Here is a 22,500-nt window from a genome sequence, read left to right as displayed (position 1 = left end):
CTGCCGCGTTTGGGGAGAAGACCCAGGCCCCCCAGTAGTGGATGCTTACTCTCCCTGCACACACACAAGAAAGGGGACCCAGTCAACACCTCAAACTCCACATGCACAAGAAAGGGGACCCAGTCAACACCTCAAACTCCACAAGAAAGGAGACGCAGTCAACACCTCAAACTCCAAATAAAAAACATTATTTACAAACAAGATCGGGTTGGTCATGAAACGTTAAATTATGAAGAAAAAACACCACACGAAACATTCTTTCTTTTTTTCTTCTGGAACTTGTAAACTTAACATTAAACAAGTCGCGTAAGGCGAAATTACTACATTTAGTCAAGCTGTGGAACTCACAGAATGAAACTGAACGCACTGCATTTTTTCACAATGACCGTAGTCCGCCGCTTGTGCATAACAGAGTGAAACTGACGAGCCTGTTCAGCGCGGTAGTGGTTTCGCTGTGCTGCATAGCACGCTTTTCTGTACCTCTCTTCGTTTTAACTTTCTGAGCGTGTTTTTAATCCAAACATATCATATCTATATGTTTTTTGAATCAGGAACCGACAAGGAATAAGATAAAATTGTTTTTAAATCGATTTCGGAAATTTAATTTTGATCATAATTTTTATATTTTTAATTTTTAGAGCTTGTTTTTAATTCAAATATAACATATTTATATGTTTTTGGAATCAGAAAATGATGAAAAATAAGATGAACATAAATTTGGATCGTTTTATAAAACAATTATTTTTTTTACAATTTTCAGATTTGTAATGACCAAAGTCATTAATTAATTTTTAAGCCACCAAGCTGAAATGCAATACCAAAGTCCGGCCTTTGTCGAAGATTGCTTGGCCAAAATTTCAATCAATATGATTGAAAAATGAGGGTGTGACAGTGTCGCCTCAACTTTTACAAAAAGCCGGATCGGACGGACGACTCGGGTGAGTACATAGACTCACTTTTGCTTCGCATGTGAGTCAAAAAAAGCAAAAAGAGGAAACGAAAAAATAAAGAAGAAATAAGTGGGCAAATAGTTCGAGTTTCTGTAGCATTGATTAGGCTGGAGTTTTCTGAACTTAATTCGAATAATTGTTTGTAGTTCGACTTTCACCAAACCCCTCTTTTCTTTTTGCTTGGTCTTTTCTTTCGTTCTTTCTTTTCCTGTATTATTCATTATCTCCATTGCTCTCTTTGCTGCGTTTAAAAATTAATGTTCTATTGAGAATGAGAGTTTTTGAAAACAGAGAAAGAGAGTCAGCTTATCTTTGTCAAACATTTAGCGCGGCATCGGCATTCATTTGCCGAGCTCTGTGTTTCGTTTCATCTCTTAACCTTTCTCCTGACAAACCCGCACAGAGCTGTGTGTTTCGTTTCATCTCTTTACCTTTCTACTGACAAGCCCACACAGATGCAATGTCTGTGTGTGTGTTTTTCTATACATGAACACACAGAACATTTCAGCGGACCCAGCACCATTTCAGCCGTCAACTTTTCTACTTCTGGAAATGAAACATTTGTGCTTGCGTCACAAAGAAAGCAGAACTGAAATGTACTCGTACAGATGAAGGACAAAAACTCAGGGAACATTCCCTCAGTCAAGCTTGAGAAACCTCGATGTAGACTGATCATCCTACAAACGTTGTTCAGCAGTTGTGTGCTAGACATGAGGAACAGCCAACCACTGAGACCCCGTGGTCACTGCTCTCACAGTCAACCACTGAGACCCCGTGGTCACTGCTCTCACAGTCAACCACTGAGACCCCGTGGTCACTGCTCTCACAGTCAACCACTGAGACCCCGTGGTCACTGCTCTCACAGTCAACCACTGAGACCCCGTGGTCACTGCTCTCACAGTCAACCACTGAGACCCCGTGGTCACTGCTCTCACAGTCAAACACTGAGACCCCGTGGTCACTGCTCTCACAGTCAACCACTGAGACCCCGTGGTCACTGCTCTCACAGTCAACCACTGAGACCCCGTGGTCACTGCTCTCACAGTCAACCACTGAGACCCCGTGGTCACTGCTCTCACAGTCAACCACTGAGACCCCGTGGTCACTGCTCTCACAGTCAACAGACTCAAACTGGACGCACACTGGCTAAATTAATCTACCTTGAAATATTACCATATAGCAAGATCGTGACACCACTTCAGTGCGCATCGCAACCTGTGTGTGTATTTTTCCATCAACTGTGGAACGGTCAAGCACTGATCAAGTCCAGTCACTCACTGATCAAGTCCAGTCACTCACTCTTCTCGTTCTTGATGCACCCTGCAGTCCTCAACACACTGCAACATCGCGTCCTGGCACGCATCCGGGTCATCTCGCTCCTTTGCGCATGCTCGGAAGTCCAGGAAGCAGTCCATGGTGCATCCGCTTGCGCATGCGCAGCACAGGAGGAAGACAGCAGCTGATCGTGTCGCGTTCATGGCCATCGTTCTGTAAAAAATAACAAGTGAAGAAATTAAATAAAATAGCAGTCAGTGTTAGCTTTTTGTGTATGTACCAATAACATATGATTTAATAACTATCACAGAGCATGCGTGTTCAATCAGTGCTTGATTGTTGTGTTTATGCAAATAAAATGTTATTTAAAAAAAAAATGCAAAGCATTTTTAGACAATGACAGACAGACAGACAGACAGAGACTTGAAGAAACAAAGAGACAGATATAGACAGACAGTGACAGATATAGACAGACAGTGACAGATATAGACAGTCAGTGACAGATATAGACAGACAGTGACAGATATAGACAGACAGAGACAGATTTAGACAGACAGTGACAGATATAGACAGACAGTGACAGCAAGAAAAAGAACCACATTTCCACAAAAAGCACGATGGTATCTGTTACTCTACGATGTGTCTGAAATCCAGGCCGCTAATTCTAACAGCAAGTGGAACAAAGATAGGGCAGTGAAGATTGGCGACACGACACACAGATAGAGTGACGATTGCACGTGCTACAAATGTTCAGCACTCTGGTGACGTCACGGAGCGGAACAGACCTAGACCTCGCTCCATTCATTACACTGACAGCGTCGGGGAGAGGTTGGGGTGGAAAGGGGGGGGGGGTGGTGGTGGTGGCGGAGAAAGGAAAGACAGGGGAGGGGATCATAGGTGTGTGTGTGTGTGTGTGTGTGTGCGTATGTGTGTGTGTGCGCGTGTGTGTATGTGTGTGTGTGTGTGTGTGTGTGTGTGTGTGTGTGTGCGTGTGTGTGTGCTCTCTCTCTCTCTCTCTCTCTCTCTCTCTCTCTCTCTCTCACACACACACTCACATACACACACACACTCATTCACACACAAACATAGGCCCTACACACAAACTCACGCACATACACATTCTCTCTCTCTCTCTCTCTCTCTCTCTCTCTCTCTCTCTCTCTCTCTCTCTCTCTCTCTCTCTCTCTCTCTCTCTTACACAGACACAGAAACACACACACACAAACACACACACACACACAGACACACACGCACGAATGCATGCACGCACACACACATACATAACCAAATTCTCTCTCTCTCTCTCTCTCTCTCTCTCTCTCTCTCTCTCTCTCTCTCTCTCTCTCCCTCTCTCTCTCAAACACACACACACACAAACACACACACACACACACACACACACTCACATACATTTACATACGCATGCACGCACGCACACACACACAGGCTCACACACACACACACACACACACACACACACACACACACACATACACAGTGACTCACACAAATCTCATACACACAAAAGACACACTCATACGCACATAGACAGACGGACACACATACCTTTACAAACAAACACACATACACACTCATACACACACAAACATACACACAAACTCATGCACACACACATACACACACACACTCTCTCTCTCCTTCTCTCTCTCTCTCTTTCTTACAAACAGACACACACATACACACACCCACACACACACGCATGCACGCACGCACACACACACAGGCTCACACACACACACACACACACACACACACACACACACACACACACACACACAGTGACTCACACAGATCTCATACATACAAAACACACACTCATACACACACAAACATACACACAATTTAAACTCATGCACACACACATACACACACACTCTCTCTCCCTCTCTCTCTCTTTCTCACACACACACACACACACACGCACGCACGCACGCACGCACGCACACACACACACACACACACACGAGTACAGACTCATGCACGCGCGCACACACACACACACACACACAGTAACACTAACATATGTGCACAAAATGAACATGTGCACACACACACACCGCGCGAGAGAGAAAGACTACAGGGAGGCATGACGTCATGATGCATTAATTGACGTCAAAGACTTTCGACCGTGACGTAATCTTCTTACGCGAGCTTTATCCATAGACTTGGAAACTACGGAATTTCTACCCGTCCAAAGCGGCCTTGGGTGGCGTTTGCTTAAAAAATGGGGGCGCCTATTGCACCCACCGTATTTTAGTTAGTATGTTCCCAATTTTTGGTGAACTTCCATCTCCAACTGTAGCCCCTGATCGGGCACAACGAATCCTTCTTTATCATGTATTGTAATTCAATCAAGTTTGCGTTTTAATGAAACAGATCCTGTGATTGGTCAGAATGTCCCAACTCATTAAAAATTACCGGTCATTAATGATACAATATTCACCGATTGCTTTCAACATGGAGGGCGGTGCCTAAATTGTCTCACCTGTGATTTGTAAATGGAATCCCTCAGCAATTTAGGCACAGCCCGACATGTTGAAAGCAGCAGGTCGATATTGTATTGGAAATCTATCCATTCAAAGGATCTTTCTTTTTGGATGTGAAGTGGCACCTCAATTCATCAATTTTATTCATGACTTGTCACGTACTTACCATCGCCTTCGGTGCAAGTATAGTCCCATGGAATTACGATGTGCTTAGCACATTTTATTACCAATCCAGTGCCCCATATGGCTTTTTGACCAATCAGGACGGATTCTAGGTGACCCGCTAAATGTTATAACGTTCAGACAGGGACCCTTTTTGTTTATCACGCTAAAAATAAACAAGACAAAGTAAAAATTTAAATCAACAATATCAGCGTGATTTATTCTAAAGAATGACACTTCAAATGCTGTCAGATAATACTTTCTTTATCTAAAAAATACCGAAAAGCGAGTTTTGTCGGTGGGTGCTTTACGGAGCAGCGGCAAGGCACAACCCACCCTCTGAGTGTGCAACGACCCGCTCACTTGAAATGTCAATGATCAAAGTTCGGAAAAATCAAGTAAAGCTGTGTCACTCGCTTTACGTCAAATGTATCTTTACGTCATTTCCCATCTGTCTGGAGTCAGTTCTTAATCTGTCGCTCTCTGTTCAACAAGAAAAACCGAAGCAACCGAAACGCATGTTCAACATGGTTTATCTTGTGAGATTGTTGTGTGTCAAACGCATTTGACCTGTGAATATTCATCACGTCAGGTGTGTGACTCTGATTGGCTGACCCAGGTCACGAGAATTCTTTGACTGACAGGCATAATCAGGTAGGAGCGCTCAAGTTCCCATTGTGGCTGTTCTGTCTAACTCGCGCGGTTGCTTCGAAATTTCTTTTGGTCGAAATAAACGGTAATAAAACCGTTATTTCTAATATGCTGACTGTTAGCAAATGATAACAGGCATGTCTCACAAACGATATCAGCATTCGCCTGAAAGGCTCATGCTTGATATCTTTTTTTCTCGACATGCCTGTTATCATTTGCTAACAGTCAGCATATTAGAAATAACTCATAATAATTCGCTTGAGGTTATTATGTGCTTTTCTATATTTTACAGACTGACTTTTCCATGGCTTGTTCCTTTTGAGAAGTCTGCAAAGGCCGAATCACAAAGTGACGTTCTCGCTAGAACAATTCGTCATTCATTATAACATGACGTCACATCCTTTTCATGTCTCGGTCACCAAATTGCGTACTTGCTGTCTTCCATTTCTCTTGATTTGTCTATCGTTCGTGCGCATGACCAACCGGCTGGCAGAAACTATTGCAGTCATGGCGACACGTGAAACACATGACTTGTATTGATACGCTTGCCAGGAAGTGTACATTGAGGCAAATCCATTTGGAGGTGATACACGCTGATTGCCTGACCGCTGAGTGATTGCATTGACCAATCAAAATATCGAATTAACAAAGAAGGATTTACAATTGTCGATAACCACTCGCTAAAAAATCCATTAACAACCTGCTGGCGAGGCGCATTGATACAGCCTCAACTAGTCTCGGTTAGCTTTGAGGGTCATTTTACAAGCAGGAAATATGAAGGCCAACGAAATACCGAGACCATAAGGTATGCGAAGTGATGACGTCGAATACGTGACGTAAGTTGATGCATGAATTCTTCCGGACTACGTCAGTCAATTCCAAAGATCGCTTTTGTGATGAAAGAATTTGTTTTGGAGTTTGCTGTCCAGAAACCCGTCAAAAAAGAAGGGAAAATGTGTGTGAAAGAAAACAAAACAGGAGCAGAGTGATACGATAGGAATACAGAGACATATTTCTTGGGACTTGACCCTTGCAGGTAGGTGGACTGAAAGTAGTGTGTGAACAGAACAGAACCAATTCTGTCTGTTTACAACCGCATGAAAGCAGGAAAGAGATCGTCGTCAGATTGAATTACAATAACATTAACATGCTTCCATTTGAAACTTCTCGGTCTTCATCGTGGATTGACGCCCTCCCAAAGTCTAATTGAAGCCTTCCGTCGATACCACAAGCTTCGCTGGGATCAATTGCTTGCAATCAGACCGGTGCTCCCTCCCCCCCCCCCCCCCCCCGCCCCTCCCCCCACTTACCCCCCGTCGCTAATCTGACCAAATGACGTGTGTTTGCCGTCCTTAATGATGACATCCACCTTTACCAAACGAGATCGCAATCAGTGAAAAACACACCTCCGTCCTTTTTTCCAAGACTTCTAATGACCACCATCTGCTTCTCTCCCTCAGTTGACCATTCCCAGTTATGTCCCTTTTACCAGGCTAATGACCGACAGGTGGTGCTGCTGTCGACCAACAATCTGCCAGCCCCACCCCCCCCCCCCCCCCCACAACGCCCCCGGCACTTCCAACACACACACACACACACACACACACACACACACATACACACACACACACACACACACACACTGATATCGGTCTGTCTTAAAGGCACAATCATTCCCGTGAAAAGTTCATGTGTAGGCTCACTATCGTATATCTTGTATCATTTGTAGGCTCACTATCGTATATCTTGTATCATTGTCGGTTTTCGCACAGAATTATTCTTATTCGTCGTCATGGACTGAAAGTCTCTTGTACTTTCGTGATTTTTGCACGAGTGAATGTGTGTGTATTGCAGTTTTAGCCCTCCCATTTAGTTGACCATCCTCCTATTTCGGGCGATGCATGCTTCGTATTTTCATGTCTCTCAACCGATAGATCTCTGACATTGACTACAGGATTTTGTCTTTGCACAATTTGGTCTTGTGCTTGCGTGTACTGTACAAGCAAACGGGGATAATTCTGCGCATAAGTTGACCTGGGAAATTGGAAAAATCTCCACCCTTAACGGCCAGGATTTGAACACTCAAATTTTCAAATGGCAGGAGTCTTATCCACTGTGCCATAGCGCCCGTCATGAAATCAGACCGTCCTCCACTTGGTCACATAGCGCCCGTCATGGAATCAGACCGTCTTCCACTTGGTCACATAGCGCCCGTCATGGAATCAGACCGTCCTCCACTTGGTCACATACCGACAGTCAGTAGCCAGGGAGCTGAGTGAGAAGTTTATGGGGAATGGATTTCACATGGTGCTTGCCTCTTGTGTCCGTTAAAAGACACATCCATCCACAAGTCACACTCTACACAGGGAGACCCCATCAACAAGTCACACTCTACACAGGGAGACCCCATGCTGTTGATTCTTGGTGTAAGTCCAAGTAGAGGGAAGGGCTTGCCTCGTGTGAAAGCCTGGTGAGATTCGAGGCATTGTTTAGTGGGGTGTTGCAGGTAGCTCTGTTTTCTCCTTGGGGATGAAGCTACCAGGGGAAGGGATTGTGTTGGAGGTGCGGGTAGAGGGGTAGCCCTCCCGGTGCTCCCCCTTGGACCTCCCTAGTCTAGGACCCTGGGTCTTCGCGAGGTGGCCATTTTGGCGTAATCCCTCCGGACTAGCATAACGTTTCCCTTTCCCAAGACCGACCGTGCGTGGTCTATGACCACATCCTCTACGAGGTGACCCTATCAACTAGGCAGCGCAAGCCCCTAGGCGAAACACGGCGGATCTGGAGGAGAGAACCTCGATAAAAAATCTGAGCTGCCATGAAGACGGAGCATGTTGGCTGAGGACAGCGGGCAGACCTCCTGTGCCGACACCCATCTACAGGAGAAAACCAGGCATGCACGCATCAAACCCAACATGGCCAGGCATTGTTTAGTGTTCACACCATCAAACCCAACATGGCCAGGCATTGTTTAGTGTTCACACCATCAAACGCAACATGGCCAGGCATTGTTTAGTGTTCACACCATCAAACCCAACATGGCCAGGCATTGTTTAGTGTTCACACCATCAAACCCAACATGGCCAGGCATTGTTTAGTGTTCACACCATCAAACCCAACATGGCCAGGCATTGTTTAGTGTTCACACCATCAAACCCAACATGGCCAGGCATTGTTTAGTGTTCACACCATCAAACCCAACATGGCCAGGCATTGTTTAGTGTTCACACCATCAAACCCAACATGGCCAGGCATTGTTTAGTGTTCACACCATCAAACGCAACATGGCCAGGCATTGTTTAGTGTTCACACCATCAAACGCAACATGGCCAGGCATTGTTTAGTGTTCACACCATCAAACCCAACATGGCCAGGCATTGTTTAGTGTTCACACCATCAAACCCAACATGGCCAGGCATTGTTTAGTGTTCACACAAGAAGGATTGTGCATTAAAATAAGTATCAGTTTGTGTAGAGCTTAGTAGTAAGGAAGAGGTACTGAGCTTTTCCCATCATCCTCACTATTGTCGTGTCGCTTCGAAACAAAGATTGTCCGTCGTTGGACATCGCTAGACATTCTCCCAAACATCAGGTTGTTGAGGTAGAGACTGAAATAGTTCTAGTTAGCTTACAGGACTGTTTTCCACGGAGTTTTATTTTGACTCTGTCAGAGAGAAACTTGAGATCATTGAAAATCAAACCACCGACTTTGCATGCTTTAGATAACTTAGCAAGATTACATAAACAAACTTTTAAAAAACAAAGCGAAATCTTGACGGACACGTTCGTCACTGGTTACTGTACTCCACTGTGGGCAAGTTAATATACACATCAATAAACAATCAAACAAACAAACAAACAATAAAAAAAATACAATCAAACAAATAAACAAACAAACAAATAAACAAATAAACACACACAAACAAACAAACAAACAAATAAACAAACAAACAAACAAACAAATAAACAAACAAACAAACACACAAACAAACAAACAAACAAATAAACAAACAAACAAACAAACAAACAAACACACACACAAACAAACAAACAAACAAACAAACAAACAAACAAACAAACACACGAACATACAAACATTTAAGCAAATCAGCTATCGTAGTGACCACAACTAGAAATAGGCAAGAATTTCTTTAACAATTAAAACCTCTTAAATCAATTTACATTGCACACCTTAAAGTGCTCTACATGGGTTAGAGACAACACCCCAACAAGAAATCATGGGCCAAGATCGTTGCAGTGGCATCACAGAATTCATTCAGGGTGCAAAACGGAAATCTATCTTCCGAGTCAAAATATAGAAAACGTTTTGAAAAGGCGAGCAAACATCATCTCCGCTATCCACCATCGATGTTTAAAGTTCAAGAACCTGACTATGGTGGTAATGATGAATAACAAATGCATCAGATTACAAAGGAAACTTCACAGATGTGCTAAGACGTGTTCACGACTGTCAGCGATTGATTTTATTTCCATTATAACCGCACGGATTCAAGGAACCGGTTTCAATTATTCATGCTAGAACGCTTGAAATATCTTTCAAAACATATTCTTGGAAAATGTTAAGCAAAAGATCGAAGGGATGCTGAATCTAGCATCAGATTACTAAAGAGATTATGACATCACAAAATCGTGTTCACAATCTAGAAAATGATAAGAATACGTAGATTTCTGGTTATTTGTTTTACAGTGTAAATAATTATATTGTCGATTTTGAGGCTTCAGTGTTTGGTTAGATCGTTGGTAGAGAGAGAGAGAGAGAGAGAGAGAGAGAGAGAGAGAGAGAGAGAGAGAGAGAGAGAGAGAGAGAGAGAGAGAGAGAGAACGAACGAACGAACGAACGAACGAACTGTATTACTAAAGGATGGAGATTTTAGGCTCACGCCTAGTCTTACAATCTGTCCCTGCTAAACTAAGACATAAAAATAAAGACAATAAAAGGACAATTGTCAATTGCAATCATACAGTATTACTAATTACAACATTACTTATCCGAATACATAATGCATGATAGAACATTGAAATGTACATATGTATGTCAATATAATACAAAGGAAAAGAAAAGTCGACTCTCACACACACGCGCGCCGCATCCCTGCAATCACGTTCGCACTCAATGCAACGCACACACACACACACACACACACACACACACACACACACACACACACACACACACACACACACACACATACACACACACACACACACACACACACATACACATATGCGCACACGCACACACACATACACATATACGCACGCACGCACATGCACACAGACACAGACACAGACACACACACACACACAAACAAACACACACATACACACACACACACACACACACACAACAACAACCTTATCATCATCATCATCATGATCATCGTCGACATCATTATCATCATCAACAAAATATATAGCGGTTAGTGATAGCAATGCATTCTTGCTAGAAACAGCTTTTTAGAATGTAACTGTTCGTGACATCAGATATTTGCGAAGCTGCGCTTTGAAGTGTTTAATCGTGCTTGACCCCTTTATCTCACATGGTAGCGAATTCCAAATTGTTGAGCCCGAAAACGCTAAACTGGTTTTATATAAATCAATACGGGGTAGCGGGGAAATTAATTTGTTTGAGCCATATCTGTCTGTTGCTTTCTGAAATAATGATCGCATGTACTGTGGGGTCTCGTTTATTTGAACCTTAAACATTAAAAGCGCCTTATAGTTGGGTCATATCCAAGGATTCCGTGACCGTTGAGAGCAAAGGTCCGTTTATTGATGGATTTGACTTCTGTGAAGGTTAAATAAAAATTTTAGAATAGGTGCCCCTCGCGAAAGTGTGGGCATAACTTTTGAGAGCCCCAAATTCAAAATGGCCACCAACGGCCAGTATGAAAATTAACTTTTTACTGGTTTGGCTTAGAATGCTGCACAAAACATGTTTTCTAGGATAGTTTGGCATGGGGAATTCATATTTGGTATTATTTATATGATTTGGCCTATTTTTGATGTCCAAAACCAAGATGGCCGCCAATTTTCATGTCCGAACGGTCACTTTTGCAAAGTCTTGAAAGGTCCTTCCTAGTAGGCTGTAATGTCCGTTTCTCAGTTGATTTGGCTTCCTTGAAGGTTACATAATGTTTTTATCCTGGATGCCTTTTGCAAAAATGTAGACACGAAGGTACGAAAGCCCCAAATCCAAAATGGCTTCCAACGACCATTATGAAAATGAACATTTTACTATCTAGTTGATGGAGCATACACCGATTAGGTCTGTGTCTAGTGGGGTCTCTACACATCTTCTGTATCTGTTGAATCTTCAGGCTCGCTCCTCTCATCATCACTTCCACTTTCATCCGAATAATCGCGAAGTGTGAGCTGTTGGGCCAATGGGGGTTGGGTGTAGCGTACTGGTCGGCACTTCCCATCCACAAGTTCCCAGCCGTGCCCAATTGGGGATGGATGGTCAAACAAATGAAGTTGGCAATATGTGATATAATTTGTCCTCTCCACATGGAGATTCAAGGAGTCGTCATCGGATGGGAGGCGGAATGTACTTTTCCTCTTCATCTTGTGCCACTTGGAAGCTCTGGCCTGCCCGCAGGTAGCATCTGCACTTTCACCATAGATGCTGGAGAGAACAAAGGATTTCATGTCAGCTTTTACACTGTTCTCTAAATCGGGGCTTTCGCCGACTCGTTCCAGGAGTTCCCTTGCCTCAGGATTAGTCATCGCCGTCTCCATCACAGTCTTCTTCCCATGGCCATAGAATCCTGAGGTATGATCACTTCCAGTGATCACATGGAGAGGTATGATGATCTGTGAGACTTCGTTGGACAGCATGTCACTGCAGTTGATAAAGGCATCTTTGCGTTTAATCAGCAGATCACCAGGAAGTTGTTGTGAGAGATATGCTGCTTGAACATATACGTCAGTGTCCTCGCTGTCAAGTACAACTGTCCCCCTGTAGTTTCCTGTCCTGAGCTTGGCATAGGCAGAGAGCAGCATTGTATCAGCCTCTGGATGTCTAAAGACATAGTCCCCATTTGCCACCCCAGTGGACAGGTTCACTGCTGTTTCACCCTCACAGTATATGACCTCACACCCCACCCGAGCAACTTCTGCTTCCAACTTTTTCTTCACGAGCTTCTGCAATCTGACCTTGTTTCCTGATCTGACCATGAATTGGTTGAATTCAGCAGCACCTGGGAAAGTGTCTTCGGGCTTAGGGAACACATTTGGAATATGTCCATGCTTTGCAGCCCGTCGATCATGTTCATCGTCCTTGATGTTGAAGGGAAAGTCATATTTGTCATTGATCAGGATGATGTAGGGGCTTGCATTAGCATGGCATGAGAAGATGATCGCGCATATCTTATGCAGATAGTCATTCCAGCTGTAGTGCGAACCATCACGCTCCCTAGCCTCTCGGTCATGAGGTGTAGGAGTGGCTAACCGCCAGATCATCCCCATGTCAACAATGCTGATGTAGGTATGTGGTTTTTGAGCAACTGGATCTTTGTTGAACAGCTCCAACATTTTGCTCTTCATAGTCTTGCGGAAGGATCCATCTACGTTGTACAGAGACAAGCATTCCTCGGTCACCCTCCCCTCAAGTACTTGCTCAAGTTGGAACGTGCCTAAACCATCCACGAGGTCCACCAGGGCCGCAAGTCCCGACTTTTCCATCTGAGCCACCTTTGTAGACGCACCAACTGATGCACAAATCCGCTCGCTGGCGAATGTCTGCCTTTTATTCTTGTGGATGGTAGCAGTGAGAAGCTTTGTCTTGGTGAATACCCTGTCATTCAGGAGGGTTTCAACTTGATCTTGTCCGTCTGCAAGTGCAGTATTGAGGTCTTGAACAAGTTCTGGAGAAGCAACCAGGCCAGACTGCAGTGACCTCAGTGCAGGTGATGAGGTGTCAAATGGCTGAGCGTTGAACTCTGTCATGCAGCCCTGCAGGTCCTGAATTGCTTGTTCGTCCTTTTTCATCCTTGCTGGCTGGCACTCAACATGTTTTCTGTGGCGACGCTCGCATTTGAGGTTCTGCTGAACGGCAGCTTTCACCCTGGCCACGTTGTTAACATTTCGGATTGTTGAGAACAGCTGCTTCTCGTTTTGTAGAAGCTGAAGACAGCCTTGCTTAAGCTTCGAGTTCAAATTCATGGTGGTCTCAATCCACAAATCAAGTGGCTGGCAGGAATAAGGTAGTCCTGTCATGGACTGGGCAAAGTGCGCATTGAAGAATGTCTTTTGCTCATCTGCTAGAGAAGACAACATTGCCCAATAATCTGGCAGCCACCTTCCGTAGTCATGATTGTTGTAAGCCATGAGCCCTGTTAACATGTCGTAAGTTGATTAAACATACTCTGGTCCGTTTCTTGCGTGGCATGCATCCAGATTTTGTGCACGAGGGTCTGTCATCTCCATGAATGAGATCCAAAAGTCTCCCATGTCTGTGCCAGGTTTTTCATACACACTTTTGATCATGTCCTTCATGTTGTCATCCTCCTCTAGGTCACCATGGGCTTCGTGGATAGCCTCCTGTGTCTCGGTGAGAGCATTGCGCACAATGTCCAGCTTCTCCTTGACGGCTTCTGATAGTTCCTCATGCTCAAGAATATCTTTCAATCGTAGGTGGATGAGAGCCTCTCTCCATAGCATGATGCAGCGCACGCCACGCCTGTAATGTTTTCCTCGCAGTTCTTGATCCACAGACCCATCCACTATCACCCCTGCTGTCACCAGTGTGTCTGACATCCCAGATCCTTTGAATCTTTTGTATATGGCGTGGATGTACGACATTTGTTGGTGGAACGCTCCAATAATAGGGGTGATATCCTCGAACAGTTCCGGATTCTCAGCCTTGATCTGGACAATCGTTTTATATGTAGGCAGATCACCAACGAGAAAGGTAAATGGAATGTTCTTCTCGCGCATGGCCTGCACTAGCTTCGCCATGATGTCATGCACCACTGACTTCGCCATGATGTCATGCACCACTGACTTGCTTGGAGGTTCATCGTAGGTCGTGTGAAAATAGGGCTTGCTCTTTTCAGGTGGTAGCGGTCTCGTGCCAGGATAAAAACATTATTTAACCTTCAAGGAAGCCAAATCAACTGAGAAACGGACATTACAGCCTACTAGGAAGGACCTTTCAAGACTTTGCAAAAGTGACCGTTCGGACATGAAAATTGGCGGCCATCTTGGTTTTGGACATCAAAAATAGGCCAAATCATATAAATAATACCAAATATGAATTCCCCATGCCAAACTATCCTAGAAAACATGTTTTGTGCAGCATTCTAAGCCAAACCAGTAAAAAGTTAATTTTCATACTGGCCGTTTGTGGCCATTTTGAATTTGGGGCTCTCAAAAGTTATACCCACACTTTCACGAGGGGGACCCATTCTAAAATTGTTATTTAACCTTCACAGAAGTCAAATCCATCGAGAAACGGACCTTTGCTCTCAACGGTCACGGAATCCTTGGATATGACCCAACTAATACGTTCTAATAACTTACCGTTCTTGTTCTTTTATTCTAAATTTTGGAACGTTCGCCGTCTATAGTTCTAAGTTCAAGACCAAGATCGTATACCGCAGATTGTGAAGACTATGCCCACCATCCCCACTCCCCACCCCCACCCCTCTCAAACAAAACCAAAACCAAAACGAAACACGACAGTCACCAAGCGGAGGTTTGTGCAATTTGTTGAAGCCAATAAATCGGACAGTTTCCTAACGAAGGACTGAAGCCTGCATTCAGGGCTGTCCACTCGAACAAAGCCTTCGTTAGGATCAGAGACAATTGAATTAAAGCGACCATCGTGAAGTATGGAACCACTGAGGGCGTGGTAACTTGGGAAGCAAAAGCCCCACATTGTGGACATGACAGGCGAGTGATGGTTGCCGCGTGAAGGGTGGATTGTCATCAAATGTTGAGCTTGGAATTCCTCTTATATTTTAATATGTGTGAGGGATGGGGGTGGAGGGGTCAGGGGTGGTTGGGAAGGGTGGGGCTGGCTGTGTGTGTGTGTGTGTGTGTGTGTGTGTGTGTGTGTGTTTATTTATCTAACACACACACACACACACACACACACACACACACACACACACACACACACACAGCAAAAGCTGGAAGGATCCTCTCTTGTAATCAGTCCATATTGACTGAATGCAAAACATCAACCCACAAAGAAGACAAACAGGACGAAGCCCGGTGCAAGACTCATAGTTTGTCGTAAAGCGTATGGGTATTTGTAACGCAAGGACAACACTTGGAGTAATTGCGATGGCTTTCTCCATAGTCTGAACAGCAAGGGAAGTGTGTGTGGGTGTTCTAATTTTACTTTATTTTTGTAGGTAGGATAAAGTAGAAATGTTGCAGTTCGATTAAAGAGATCAGAGAATGGTGATATGGGTAAACTGTTACATGTAAAGGAAACATACAACCATTGTTCGCGTCACTGAAGAGGCATTTGCTCGGCAAGCAATCCATTACTTTGTCGCAAATACTCGAAGCCTTTGATGTCCAGTCTGTGATTATAACGAGGCATATTGGCGAGAATTGCGCACTTCAATATTGGTTTCATCATCATTTTTTAAAATCTATATTTGTGTGTGTGTATTTATGTAAACTTCTTCTACGTTCTTGAGTTGCAACACCCGCGGCTTTTACGTGTATGACGATTTTAAGCTCGCCATACGCCGCTTTGGGGCAATGTAGGTACACAACTGTAAAGCTTTAAACGCTTTATAACTGCTAGCACAACGGGTACTTATCGTTTAGCGTCATTCGCTCAAAACACATGTTATGATATCATCAATATTTCAAAGCCGCTTCCTTGTTTTTATATTTAGTCAAGTTTTGACTAAATATTTTAACATCGAGGGGGAATCGAAACGAGGGTCGTGGTGTATGTGCGTGCGTGCGTGCGTGTGTGTGTGTGTGTGTGTGTGTGTGTAGAGCGATTCAGACTAAACTACTCGACCGATATTTATGAAATTTGACATGAGAGTTCCTGGGTATGAAAATCCCCGAACGTTTTTTTCATTTTTTTGATAAATGTCTTTGATGACGTCATATCCGGCTTTTCGTGAAAGTTGAGGCGGCACTGTAACGCCCTCATTTTTCAACCAAATTGGTTGAAATTTTGGTCAAGTAATCTTCGACGAAGCCCGGGGTTCGGTATTGCATTTCAGCTTGGTGGCTTAAAAATTAATTAATGACTTTGGTCATTAAAAATCTGAAAATTGTAAAAAAAAATAAAAATTTATAAAACGATCCAAATTTACGTTTATCTTATTCTCCATCATTTGCTGATTCCAAAAACATATAAATATGTTATATTCGGATTAAAAACAAGCTCTGAAAATTAAATATATAAAAATTATTATCAAAATCAAATTGTCCAAATCAATTTAAAAACACTTTCATCATATTCCTTGTCGGTTCCTGATTCCAAAAACATATAGATATGATATGTTTGGATTAAAAACACGCTCAGAAAGTTAAAACAAAGAGAGGTACAGAAAAGCGTGCTATCCTTCTTAGCGCAACGAATACCCCGCTCTTCTTGTCAATTCCACGGGCACTGCCTTTGCCACGGGCGGTGGAGTGACGATGCTACGAGTATACGGTCTTGCTGCGTTGCGTTGCGTTCAGTTTCATTCTGTGAATTCGACAGCTACTTGACTAAATATTGTATTTTCGCCTTACGCGACTTGTTCCAAGTTGCTTGCGAACAAAATCAAAGTGAATAATAAAACAGATATGAAGTTGGTAAATAAACGAATACATTTTCATGACCTTGACCTTGAACGTTAAAAGTTTTGATTCTCCGCACAGCCTCGTTTCCATAGCTATATAATAGTATGCATCGGCGTGCCAACTGGGATTTTGAAATATTCCATGATTACTTAAAGCCCCACTCCGCCTCACAGAAGGTTTACAGAATGAGAATAGCTTTTCACGGAAAAGTCATAGAAACCCCATGAAACACACTTTGTAGGGCCTTCAACACCATTTTACGACGCATGCAGGTCTCTGGCGTGGCTAATTAGGACATGTATATATCTAAACCATACGCGCTTCAATGTTTTTTTCTTGACTGCCGCAGTCGTTAGCGTATTGGGTATGAGGCGTCCAACAGTATCTGGTGTAGAGAACGCAAAATAAAGTATCTGGTGTAGAGAACGCAAAATAAAGTCTTTGAAAATGCTCGCCATCAAGGGAGAGCAGCCCTGACGCTCTCTGGCGGGAAGTGTTCACACGAAACGATGTTTGTATGTATGTAAACGCCTGGGGGTGTCTGTGGCCTTGAACTGGGGGTTGACGGGAGGCGGAGGGGGCCTTTCCGCGTAAACCATTCGACTCGCCACCTCCAATATGTGGCCACGCTTTTACATCGTCTGGATTATCTCTCCAGGTGGACACATACCAACATTCAGCATCCTGTCAGGTGGACACATACCAACATTCAGCATCCTGTCAGGTGGACACATACCAACATTCAGCATCCTGTCAGGTGGACACATACCAACATTCAGCATCCTGTCAGGTGGACACATACCAACATTCAGCATCCTGTCAGGTGGACACATACCAACATTCAGCATCCTGTCAGGTGGACACATACCAACATTCAGCATCCTGTCAGGTGGACACATACCAACATTCATCATCCTGTCAGGTGGACACATACCAACATTCATCATCCTGTCAGGTGGACACATACCAACATTCAGCATCCTGTCAGGTGGACACATACCAACATTCAGCATCCTGTCAGGTGGACACATACCAACATTCAGCATCCTGTCAGGTGGACACATACCAACATTCAGCATCCTGTCAGGTGGACACATACCAACATTCAGCATCCTGTCAGGTGGACACATACCAACATTCAGCATCCTGTCAGGTGGACACATACCAACATTCAGCATCCTGTCAGGTGGACACATACCAACATTCAGCATCCTGTCAGGTGGACACATACCAACATTCAGCATCCTGTCAGGTGGACATATACCAACATTCAGCATCCTGTCAGGTGGACACATACCAACACTCAGCATCCTGTCAGGTGGACACATACCAACATTCAGCATCCTGTCAGGTGGACACATACCAACATTCAGCATCCTGTCAGGTGGACACATACCAACATTCAGCATCCTGTCAGGTGGACACATACCAACATTCAGCATCCTGTCAGGTGGACACATACCAACATTCAGCATCCTGTCAGGTGGACACATACCAACATTCAGCATCCTGTCAGGTGGACACATACCAACATTCAGCATCCTGTCAGGTGGACACATACCAACATTCAGCATCCTGTCAGGTGGACACATACCAACATTCAGCATCCTGTCAGGTGGACACATACCAACATTCAGCATCCTGTCAGGTGGACACATACCAACAATCAGCATCCTGTCAGGTGGACACATACCAACATTCAGCATCCTGTCAGGTGGACACATACCAACATTCAGCATCCTGTCAGGTGGACACATACCAACATTCAGCATCCTGTCAGGTGGACACATACCAACATGCAGCATCCTGTCAGGTGGACACATACCAACATTCAGCATCCTGTCAGGTGGACACATACCAACATTCAGCATCCTGTCAGGTGAACACATACCAACATTCAGCATCCTGTCAGGTGGACACATACCAACATTCAGCATCCTGTCAGGTGGACACATACCAACAATCAGCATCCTGTCAGGTGGACACATACCAACATTCAGCATCCTGTCAGGTGGACACATACCAACATTCATCATCCTGTCAGGTGGACACATACCAACATTCAGCATCCTGTCAGGTGGACACATACCAACATTCAGCATCCTTAAAACAATACCCGGCCCGACATTCTGTGCCATCTCTGTCCTTAAAACAATACCCGGCCCTGCATTCTGTGCCATCTCTGTCCTTAAAACAATACCCGGCCCTGCATTCTGTGCCATCTCTGTCCTTAAAACAATACCCGGCCCTGCATTCTCGGACTTTGTACTGCACAGAGTGCTCCGCTTGAGTGCTTTCACAACTGACGAGCAAACACACGCACTCACATAACCCGGGAATAGAGGGAACAACGGATGCTTGCACTTTCCAATGGTTCCAACCATTAAACAATTAGGTTCCACATCGATGGACGATAACGCATGTTTTCCTTTTTCCTGGTTGTAATCATTCTTAAATGTCATTGGAGAGATTTTAAATACCAACTCAGAGCATGCGCATTGCTTGGTTCAATCGTTGAAATGGCCGACTTAAATGTCTCAACGGTCTCTCCCCACAAATGATTGACACGAGGAGAAGACATCAACATACAAAGCGAAACAAACGAAAATGTAAATGAGAACAGCAGTAGCAACAACAACAACAACAACAACAGCAACGACGAAGACGACGACGGCGAGAAAACAACAACAACAACGACAACAACAGCAACAACAGCAACAACAACAACAACAACAACAACAACAACAACAACAACAACAACAACAGTGCTCATGACAATGTCACTGTCAAAGTTATGTGCTGCTCTGGATGACTCTTTCTTGTTCTACATAACTACGACACTGTAAGAAGTCTTGAAAACGTTGAAATTAGGACATCGCAGTCTTGAGTTAACCAAGGCCTTTCTGAACCAAGGATACGTCACTGCAACACATTTCACAAGTGCGGTACTCTCGCGTGAAGGTGATTGGAAAGTTAGCGGTGTTTGCAGAACAAACAGCCCGTGGCAGGTCCAAAGGTTTTGTCTGGGAGGGCACGATTTTGGATCAGTGCACATGTTTTAGGGACAATCTTGTCTTGAGATGGTTGTCAGGGTTAACGGACAAAGCAAACAGTATAGGGGAAGGGCTCCTAATATGGACCGGCTCCTATAGTATGGACCACCTCCTGTTCTGACAAACTAACGGTACGTGCTAGAGCGCTCATAACAATTTCATTCGTTATATTTACGTCCTCTGTATAACTTGCACATGGATGTCAAAACAGTTAGGGACGCACAAACCACAAGACCCTTTTTGTTTTTACAACAACCCCCAAGCACAAAATGAAACTTCTTCGGAAGAAATAAAGCTATAAGTACTGGTGTCACATGACTGATGTGAACCAGTTGATTGGCTAATGGCGATGCGCTTAAATCTGTTAGCGCACTCCTGGAGTGCGCTAACTTTTCCACAGAGCGTATTCTTACACCCTTTGCCAAAGCGAGACTGTACTCTCATCCTCAGAATTAATTAATGACATGTAGCTTATATTCTCCACAATACCAATGATTATGACCATAAATGTCCTGCTTTTCAATTAAAGCAGAAGTGGTTTTTTTCTGACAGATTGCATGCGCCTGTGCCGCCCACAGTTGCACTGATCTAAAAATAGAACCCGCTGTGTCTAATTTTTCAGTTTCGACTTGCGAAGATTCCTCTCATAATTATGCTATGTTGGTGGCATGTACCTTATTATCCACATTACCAAATGATGAGTTAGTATACAATTCCCAGCAGCTAACAGAAAACACAAGTGTTATTCCGATAACGTCGCAGCTAGATCAGCACGTAGCAGACTACACTGAAATACGACTGCATCTGTTCAGTAAATGAATGCTTTCCGTTTATTTTAAGGCAAGAACAATCGGAATCGAAAACGTGTAGGGTTTAGAACGTTCTTAACACATATAAGACTTATTACCAGCCTGCTTTATGTGTGCAGACTCAGTGCAACGGGACGAGCAATTTTTGTTTTTGAAATGAGACTCAGTGCAATAGCCTAGCAGACGACATCAGTAAATCCCGCTCAGCAAATTAACATGTTAGGCAAATGTGAACGATAAAACGATGGGGATATAATACGTGTAGGGTTCAGAGCATTCTTACCGTTCATATTTAGTACCAGACTCCCCGATGAGGGAAGATACCACACGAAAAACATGCCACGTTTATTTTGAAAATGGGCTTTCCGTCGACCTTGGCAAGGGGCACAACTCTGCACAGTCAATCTGTCGAAGCTCGATGAAGGTTTCGAACCGCAAATAACTGAAAGCACAGTCCTTTCTCCGAGTTCAAATGAGAGAAAGATCATCACTGTTTAGCTTAACGCTACACTGGAATTTACCAACAGAAATTAAAACAAGAGTTTGCGTGTGATGAAAGCACAACACACGAGACAGCCCACACAAAAGTAGATCTTCTATACGACCTGACCACACAGTTATGCCTATTCAAATGCGCGTAGCAAAATGTGCGTGTTGTATCTTCTTTTTTCTCTGGCGGTACCGACAATATCGTTATTGAAACAATCCCAGTGCACTAAGGGATTTATAGAGCAAATCTCGAAAATAATTATTGAACTCAGCGCTATGCGCTTCGTTCAATAATGAATTTTCTCGATTTGCTCTATAAATCCCTTAGTGCACTGGGATGTCTCAATAACTTAAATTATCAGCATTAAACAAAAACGATCTTTCTCTGTCTCTCTGTCTTTGTCTCTCTCTGTCTGTCTCTCTCTGTCTGTCTCTCTTTCTCTCTCTAACTCTCTCTCTCTCTATCTCTGTTCTTGCCTCTCTCCGTCTCCCCTCTCTCTGTCTCTGTCTCTCTCTCTGTCTGTCTGTCTCTCTCTGCCTCTCTCTCTCTATCTCTCTCAAAAAATCTCTCTCTCTATCTCTCTCTCTCTCTCTCTCTCTCTCTCTCTCTCTCTCTCTCTCTCTCTCTCTCTCTGAAAATTCATTCAAACCACTAATTAGATTACATAAACAAGCGCTTAAAGTAGTCTTATTAAAGAAAACAACCCTATCTGAGTTAGACTACATGAACTTAGGCATTCTTCATCTGAAGGCAAGGCTAAGTTATAATAAAGGTACCCTTATGCATACAATTATTCATGGATGTGTACCTCAA

At 43.8% G+C, this 22,500-nt stretch overlaps 1 protein-coding gene across 2 annotated transcripts in view; it reads right to left on the bottom strand.

Annotated features, from left to right (window-relative positions):
* Positions 1-22,500, bottom strand: part of LOC138979367 (uncharacterized) — a 45,812-nt gene that overhangs the window by 2,255 nt on the left and 21,057 nt on the right. For both annotated transcript variants that reach the window (XM_070352074.1, XM_070352075.1), the window contains exons 2-3: positions 2,250-2,438; positions 1-54 (exon numbers count right to left, since the gene is read on the bottom strand). The exon at positions 1-54 is cut by the window's left edge and continues 2,255 nt beyond it. In XM_070352074.1, coding sequence (XP_070208175.1) covers positions 1-54; positions 2,250-2,434 — 239 coding nt within the window. In that variant the 5' untranslated portion in view covers positions 2,435-2,438. The remainder of the gene's footprint in view (positions 55-2,249; positions 2,439-22,500) is intronic.

This window comes from Littorina saxatilis, linkage group LG11 (genome assembly GCF_037325665.1).
Source record: "Littorina saxatilis isolate snail1 linkage group LG11, US_GU_Lsax_2.0, whole genome shotgun sequence".
Classification (NCBI taxonomy): Eukaryota; Metazoa; Mollusca; class Gastropoda; order Littorinimorpha; family Littorinidae; genus Littorina; species Littorina saxatilis.
This window is presented reverse-complemented; position numbering and strand designations above follow the sequence as displayed.